The sequence below is a fragment of the Frankliniella occidentalis genome, unplaced genomic scaffold, assembly GCF_000697945.3.
Source record: "Frankliniella occidentalis isolate FOCC.00 unplaced genomic scaffold, Focc_3.1 Scaffold211, whole genome shotgun sequence".
NCBI classification, from domain to species: Eukaryota; Metazoa; Arthropoda; class Insecta; order Thysanoptera; family Thripidae; genus Frankliniella; species Frankliniella occidentalis.
The window spans coordinates 407549-415865 of NW_026267337.1; the positions used below are offsets into that span (position 1 = coordinate 407549).

At 43.9% G+C, this 8317-nt stretch overlaps 1 protein-coding gene across 3 annotated transcripts in view; it reads right to left on the reverse strand.

The window, feature by feature from the left end:
* Positions 1 to 1500: 1500 nt before the first annotated feature.
* LOC113209811 (ATP-citrate synthase) overlaps positions 1501 to 8317 on the reverse strand; it is a 33330-nt gene continuing 26513 nt past the window's right edge. For 2 of the 3 annotated variants that reach the window (XM_026427516.2, XM_052272558.1), the window contains exons 2-20: positions 7043 to 7209; positions 6766 to 6951; positions 6480 to 6676; positions 6138 to 6396; positions 5849 to 6061; positions 5611 to 5768; positions 5353 to 5518; positions 5085 to 5264; positions 4881 to 5004; positions 4655 to 4770; positions 4367 to 4563; positions 4006 to 4286; positions 3681 to 3919; positions 3475 to 3570; positions 3108 to 3317; positions 2808 to 2951; positions 2525 to 2721; positions 2361 to 2437; positions 1501 to 2275 (exon numbers count right to left, since the gene is read on the reverse strand). In XM_026427516.2, the coding sequence (XP_026283301.1) occupies positions 2184 to 2275; positions 2361 to 2437; positions 2525 to 2721; positions 2808 to 2951; positions 3108 to 3317; positions 3475 to 3570; positions 3681 to 3919; positions 4006 to 4286; positions 4367 to 4563; positions 4655 to 4770; positions 4881 to 5004; positions 5085 to 5264; positions 5353 to 5518; positions 5611 to 5768; positions 5849 to 6061; positions 6138 to 6396; positions 6480 to 6676; positions 6766 to 6951; positions 7043 to 7198 (3288 nt within the window). In that variant the 5' untranslated portion in view covers positions 7199 to 7209 and the 3' untranslated portion in view covers positions 1501 to 2183. Of the gene's footprint in view, positions 2276 to 2360; positions 2438 to 2524; positions 2722 to 2807; positions 2952 to 3107; positions 3318 to 3474; positions 3571 to 3680; positions 3920 to 4005; positions 4287 to 4366; positions 4564 to 4654; positions 4771 to 4880; positions 5005 to 5084; positions 5265 to 5352; positions 5519 to 5610; positions 5769 to 5848; positions 6062 to 6137; positions 6397 to 6479; positions 6677 to 6765; positions 6952 to 7042; positions 7210 to 7548; positions 7572 to 8317 lie in introns of those variants that run through there. The other variant, XM_026427518.2, reaches the window with a different exon arrangement.

The following is an 8317-nucleotide window of genomic DNA, read 5'->3' on the forward strand; positions in this document are numbered from 1 at the left end:
ATTATGCGTGGAAATAACTTTGAGCCATAGGGGAACACTAACCTCCTACAACAATAACCGGAGTGGAACAATTCAATATTCCGGGCCGGAAACAATCAAGCACTATACCTTGCGATTAATATCGAAGAGCGGCGATGTCCACTCTTAAATTCTGGTTAAAATCCTATGATCATCAATTATATGAGTAGGTATTATCGGTATTTGGCAGAAACGCCGACTGTTTGTTTACGTTTCCATGAAGGCGCGGGAAATGCGGGGTGGCGGGGGAGGAGGAGCAGGAGGAGAGGGGTGTGATTCTTTCCTGAGGTAGGAAATCCCGCTTTGCTTGTCCAGACTGTGATCCTTTGGGGATGCTTCCAGAGTCCATGTCTCTGGATGCTTCCCGTCCCGCGCATCGTTGTGTAGCTCCAGGCGGCAACGCCAGGGAAGTACCATGTGACAATAGTGAAATGATCAGGATAATAAACTATGATGGACGATTTGCTATTAAAAACTAGGAACGACTTAAAAAGTCATGTGGGTTCGCCATTTAAGGCCCTGTTATACAGAATTGTAGTGGTTTTATCAGTGCAGTCGTACCGGGTGTCCGTAAGAATACGCGGCAGCTCGATGGGTTGCCTACGCACTAGCGTGCAGGCGCGGAGGCCGCGTGGGGAGCGGTGGAGGTGCGCACCATCCAGCGAATTCCGCCTCTATAGTCTGTTCGGAATTCGCTGGATGGTGCGCACCTCCACCGCTCCCCCCGCGGCCTCCGCGCCTGCACGCTAGTGCGTAGGCAACCCATCGAGCTGCCGCGTATTCTTACGGACACCCGGTACAACTGAGTGTCTAAAAACAGGGACGTTAAGGTGGGCGACGGAATGCCTGATCCCTGCGGTGCGGTGTTCGCGTTTTGATCAAATTTGACTTAAGTTGAAGAGTTTAGCCAACAATCATTACATGGGTCTGTTTGGACGATGTGCACAAATACATCACAGCAATTCAATCCTGTAATGATTTGTTGAATACCAAGGCTGAGTGATATGCCAAAAGAATGTCTTTTGATAAATTTTAAGTCGACAACTGATTAAACAGTGTAAGTCTGAAACTAAGTGAACCTGGGTTTTAGATGAAACACAAAGACATGTAGTTTGTTTTAATTCAACCACCCTAAGGAGGTAGAAATTTTATTTTAATATCATGCTGTACTTTCACTCTACTCTTAACATTAAAATACAATTTTCTTTGATATGTGTCTGGATTTAGACTTTCAATGATATGTATTAATTTCCCCACAGCAAAATTGTAGCCGAAAGCTAATTTTATCCCTTTGTAAACTAGGTATGTATTACTAAACCTACATAAAACAATCATATTCTTTCAGGTCTGGATATACTTCATGGGATGGTTATAATTGTAAGATACCTTTTGGATACTTGATGGAAAAAGTTCCACTGTGGAGGAATTTGTGCTCTCTTATGAGCTTTGATTTAAGAAAAGTAAAATAAATTGAAAATAAAATGTTTTAATAAGTTATTTTATTGTGAAAGTGTGGAAGAGAGCAGATGAAAGGGCTAAGGGAGCTACTCCACACTTGTCACTCGTTCACAGACATGTGCTTTTAACAGCCTTACACCAAGTTATAAAAACGAGTCCACTCCCACTATTACAGACTAACAATCCTATTTACAGATGAATAAAAACAGATCACAGCAAGCCATTTGACTTGCTGAGTAAGTGGAAGTCAACTCTCTCATGACCACCCGCCCTACATTAGCTCTTTTAAATAGTATCACTACACTACACAAAAAACTGTAGTGCATATGTACACAACAATGGCATTATGAATCCTCCCATAGTATGTTCACAAAATGTTGCAGCTTGCTAGGAACAAACCGAGACTGATTCATCACACCACTCCAACATGGAGCAAACATAAATGCATTTGGTACGGTGCACTTACTTCTTGTAAATACACTGATGCATTTTAGAGTGCAATACACACAGAACTGCTACATTCATTCTTACAATAAACATTTTTGTCCTTGATATAACAACTCGTCACTAATATTGACTGTCAACCAAAGCAATACAAGTGCCAAGTTACAAATAAAATTTAAAGCCAACGTTTCTTTGATAAAAATGGTAGCTATGCACTCCTTATGGTATTTGTACTGGTAGATTCTTATTAAGTTTTAAGATGTTCAGTTGTACTGCTCAGGTAGAATGTAAGAAATGTCATCCCATGGGTGACGGTACAGGCCTTGCTTCAGTCTCTTCTGGTCCATGTAGTGACCTGAAAATACAAAGTAGACATTAGTGCTTTTGAAGACAAACAAAAGTACTTTCCATTTCATCAACATTGCAGACAAAAAACTTACCAATGAAGCCAATGCTGCGTCCAAGAACAAACAAGCTGTTGATAGATCCCATCTCAACATATTCCTGAGCTTCCTCCCTATAAGAATAAAATATAATTAAGTTAGCAATATCAGTTAGAGGAAAAGGGATTCAGGTCCTATAATTGTGATGTGATGTGTCTTACCGTGAGAAACATCCAGAATGACGGAGAAGATCAACAAATGAAACAGCAATGACACCATCGACGTTTAAGATAAGGTTGGGCTTCTTAGATGTTGTGAGCTTTTCTACCTCAAGAGCGTAGTGAAGAAGGGGAGTGGCTGGGAAGTGCTCAAGGACAAATTCCTTGATAATCTGTACTCGCTTGTCAGGGTTGTTGACCTAATGCAGAAGAAAAAAACGGCGATTCATTAAAATGGGTATGTGCATAGGAATCTTCTATGACATTCTAGTTGACTAGCACTTACTGATTTCACCCTGTGGCCGATACCCATGATAAGTTTTCCTTTCTTTCGCATGTCATTGACAAATTCCATGGGGATAGCACCAGAGTCATACGCTTCACTGAACTGTTTAGCAGCACCATCCAATGCACCACCAAATCTATCACCCTGTCAAAAAAATATACCGGTATTAGAAGACAGTGGATAACTAAGTAGATTACTTCACATCTTATGATAACTATATATTTCTCAAAAGTTATTATTCTAGATGAAAACTATTAATTTAAGTAAATAACAGGAACGACAACTCCTAGCAATACTTACAATGGTAAGAAGACCAGAAACTAATGAGGAAACTAGATCTTTGCCAGCTCGAGCACAGACAATTGTGTTGTGGGCACCAGACACTGCAGGTCCGTGGTCAGCGGTTACCATAAGACACATCTCAAAGAATTTGCAAACATAGGGAGGAAGGCTTCTCTGGAACCACAACAGGGACACAACACCACCAATACCCATGTTTTGCTTCAATACCTGAAATAAAGAAAATCATAAATTATTGTATTAAATTTATGATGCAACACAATCAAATTTTTCAAACAAGATCCATGTTTACATTTGTAAAAAAAAGAATGAAATGATATGTTTGAGTATTTATCTAGAAAACAAGGAAGGGTTTAACAAAACTCACATCACTAATGGGCATGCCAGCATACAGAAGTTCCTGTCCTCTCTCATCACAAATACTAGTCATGAATGAAGCTGGTTTTCGAATGAGTCCAAGTTCCTAGAATTAAAACAAAGTAAATAATCATGAAGGTAGAAAATTATTAAAAACAGTAGTAACAACCCAGGTTTTAAACTGGATAGATCGATGTGATCTAATGGTTCACTTACGCGTGCCCATGAGTAATCCATAGGAACAGTTGGGGCAGCCTGCTCAGGTGCAGGCACAATGGTACCATTATTCACCAACTGGGCATAAACTTCGTGAATCTCATCACCCAGAGTGTCAAAGGAAACGGGAACAGCTGCTCCAGCCTGCTTGAGGGCATCGTTCTTTGCTGTTGCTGTCTCCCGGTCAGAGTTGGCACATGAGCCAGCATGGCCAAACTGCACCTCAGAAGTAAACATACCTGAAAAATGATAAGACTCTCAAGCAAAAAGCCTTTGGCTAGATGTATTTTTAAGACAAAATTGATATTAAAAGAATTGCACATACCAGCGCAAGTACCAATGCACCAAGCCACAAGGGGCTTAGAAATACGTCCTGATTTCAAAGCTTCACACACTTCGTACTCTTCAGTGCCACCGACTTCACCCAGAAGAACAATCATCTTGACAGCAGGATCAGCTTGATACCTCATGATGTGATCCATGAAGGTAGTGCCAGGGTAACGGTCACCACCAATAGCCACACCCTCAAAAACACCATCAGTAGCCTTGGAAATAATATTATTCAGCTCGTTTGACATACCACCGGACCGAGAAACATATGCGACACTGAAATAAAATTGAGAGTTAACATGAGATACCAAAACTGAGGAAAACAAAGAATAAATTTGCTAACCAAAACTACTAACCTTCCAGGGCGATACAGCTTGGAGTGAAGAATATTGTCCATCATACCACCAGTGTTACCAATTTTGAAACAACCTGGTTTAATACCACCAACTGTAGCAGGGCCAATAATAGACACACCCTTCTGCTTGGCAATCTTGATGAGCTGACGGGTCTGATTTTCAGGAATACCCTCAGCAATGATGGCAACAGTTTTGAACTGAAAAAAATTAAAAGAAAAACAAGATTAAAGTAGATATTACAAAATGTAAGACTCAAGGATAGAACTAAATGAAAATATTCAAATATACCTGAGGGAAGCTCATTGCCTCAACAGTACTCTCATAAGCAGACCGCAAGGATGCAAAGTTCACAAGAACATCCGCACTTTGATGTTTGGCAGCAGCATCACTCATTTTTTTGTACACTAAAAAAGACAAGGTTAGATATAAATATTTGGGGTAAATTTGAACATCATTTGATCACACTCTTCATTAATAAAATAATGATCATTATAATTGGGTGATTGAGACATACCAGGGATAAGAATTTCCTTGTGACCCCAGTAGAACTTCTGCTTGTGGTCACCAGTGAAAGGATACACCATTGCCACGACACTAGGCTCTGGTCTACTGCAGACGAAATCAAAGTCCAAAACACTCTACAAAACAAAAGACATAATTAAAGGTTTAGCAAGAAAATTTTGTAATAAATATGGAAGAACGAAACTATTGCAAATACCTGAACAGCTCGGGTCTGCATGCCCCAGATAATAGCCTTTGTCTTATTGTGAACCATGGGCTTGAATGCATCACCTTTAGCGGCAGCTACATTAACAGATCCACTAAAATCACGAGATGGTAATCGGCCTAGCTGAGGAGCGGTAGAAGAAGACTCTCTCCTAGATGGGTGAGGAGAATCCTGAGGGAAAAAAAAAAAAAAAAAAATATTGAGAAAACTTGACAAAGCAACAAGACAAATCTGAACAGGAACCCTTAAAATAACTCACCTCCTGGCCACCAGGCAACAAGAAGTTGGCAGTAGCGAACTCAACTTCTGAGTGCTTGGGAACTGGGGTCTTTCCAAGAGCCATACCGACAATGGCGGTCATATGAGTTTCGGGACCAAACACAAACAGAGGAATGCCAAGATTCTGACCAACTTCACGCATTCGCCTGTTAAATTGATTCAAGCGTAAAATTTGCATATAGTTAAAAATACATACCAAAAGGAATGCTTCCTATTAGAATTCAAGACAGATAATTACCTCAAACCTTCCTGATAGTTGGGGCCTGCACGTCGCACATACAGGGAAATTTTGTGCTCTACCAACTTGGGTTGGAACTCAAGAAGGGCAGTGACAATTCCCTTGAATGTAGCAGCAACATTGGTAAAATTGGCGATTCCACCACCCATGATTAGGACCTGTCATGATTAAAGATAATACTTGTGATAACTCTTCTAGACTTGTGTAAAGATACTTGTCAGAAAAAATTTAATCATACCTTGCCGTCAGGGTGCTTTTCTTGAGTCATCAAAGAAAGAATAGTCTTGGCATACTCATAAGTTTGCTGCTCTGATGGAGCACCACTGTACTCTCCATAGTTAGCAAGCTCAGATGCACCTCCCAAATCACAGATCACATCACTGTAGATAACAGAGGCACCACCACCAGCAACCATGGTCCAAATACGTCCCTTCTTGTTCAGGATGGTCAGCTAGAAGAACATAAGACTAGATTAGATAAATACTTCCACAGAATCCAGAGGCCCTCAAAAGAATCAGTGTCTATACCTTCAGGGAAGCTCCACTCTTGGCATCTAGATCAGAAATGTAAGCTTCCTCTGGGTAAGCGTCACGTCCAAATGGAGGAGGGTAGTCAATTTCACCCCACTTTGAGCGGCAAATAAAATCTGCAGTAGCATCAAGCTTGGCCGCAAGATCAAGGATGTAAATTTTGTCAGCAGTGATGACAAGTGGGTTAATTTCCAGGTAAGTGAAGTACAAGTTGGTGTACAGATTGTATAGAGATTCAATGAACTTTGCCACCATTCTGATAAATAATAAAGAAAGTAATTAGATTAAGACATTATTGATAATTGATAAGAAGCTTACAGAGGTAAAATAGGAACTCACGGTTGTTTGGCAGCAGGGATCTTAGTAAGAAGCTTGGCAGTAATATTGGCCGCACTAGCCGCATTAGGTTCACCAACTGGAACCTCCAATCGGCTGGCCTTGGCATCAACGTCACCAATATCAACTCCTCCTTCATGATGGAAGAGAATTGTGTCTGCGTTGCGGTGAGAGTAGATGCAAACGTACGCTTCTTCATCCTGAAAGTTAAAGAATAAGTCTCAATTGTAATGACATTATAACGACTTTAACCATTTTAATACTATTATTGACAGATCACATTACTCACAGGCTTGTGAGGAATGAAGGGTTCAATGATGAAGGTACGGAGCTTGCCAGTGGCCTTTCCGACCAGCTGGTCCTTCCCCATTCGCTGAGAAATCCATTGTTTTGCACCAGCAAAGTCTGTGTTGACTGTGATGAGACCGAGCTTTCCACGGCGCTTGATGAGCTGATCAGGCTTGGCGACAAGTTTCTATTCATAGATGAAAATAAAGCACTAGTTAAGAACACATGCGATTCACAAAAAACTGAATTAAAATCAGGGTAGTAAAACCCAAATGTACCTGAGTCTTCAGCCATGGCTCTTTCAACAAAAGTTCATCCCAGTTTGTGGTCTCATCAATTGCTGCATAGTTGCATTTCACAGCAGCAGTTCCGGCGGGCAGGTTCTTGTTGATGAGGTCCTTCCCTGTTGCTTCCCGGATGGCTTTAGCTGACATGGTTGCTTACTCTGCAACACATAACGAGGACAAGACGGTCAAAACGCATGTAAAGAAACCATTTCCGTTCCGTCGAAAGGACGGGCAAAGTGAGCCTCCAGCCAGCTACAGGCCGCGCCGCGCACCGGGCCCGCGCCTGGCAGTGTACACCAGCCAATGGCAAAACACACACAGAGGGACCGGGACGCTGTTGCCAAGGCAAGTACTGCAAAACTCTGCGCGCAACACAGCACAGTCCAGCCACGGGACGGGGTCGGCTTTGCTCCAGAGGGCCGTGGAGCGGGGGCGGGGACTTCCCTGGCTACACAAACACTAGTTCGCGTGGCGGGGCCGGCGGGGACGTCACTCACTTCAGCGCACAGCAGAGACTCCACCGCGACTGACCGGGCCGGGCCGAGCCGAGACTCGCGTCCAGACAAGAAAAGAGCCAGCCACGTCGCGCCGCCGGGCCCGTAGGCCCGTCTCGTACGAGGAGAAAGTGAGAGGGGGGGGGGGCAAGGGCAAGGCCGGCTGGAGGAGGGGGCGACTGTCTGGAGTGTCGAGGGGGTTCGACACCCCCCTGCTCACCCAGCCCCTCACCTCACCTCCCACCCGTGGCGGGGATTCCATTCACGTTAGCCCCCCCCTCCCCATCCTGTCCACACGACCGAGTCCTGGTGCACGGTCGTGCCGTGCCCCCCGATCTTCCCCGCGGCCCGCGGCGCAACGCGACACACGGCCCGGGGTCCAAAAGCTGACCATCTCATTACAGCCGGCGAACGATTTCAAACCGTGAGGCAATTTATGCCAAACGAGCCGCGAGGCAGCGGCGAAAAGCCCCGTAAAATGAATAAACACGAAATAGGGGAAGGAAAGCGGTGGCGGGAGGGAAAGGGGGCGGATGGAAAAAAAAAAGTAGACGAATGTCGTCGCACGTGGCGGATTATTAAATGGAAATGACGCACCGTACTCCGACTGTCTCAAACGTTTTGAATAAAAGATAGGCGCCCGGCGCAGCGCACGCGCGACGGAGCTTCAATTAGCCTCTCACTCGGTAGCTAGCCTAACAAGTACGGAGAGAGGTCCGGGGCCGTTGTCGCGGGGCGCGGCGGGGCGCGGCGGGGCGAGGCGGGGCGCGGC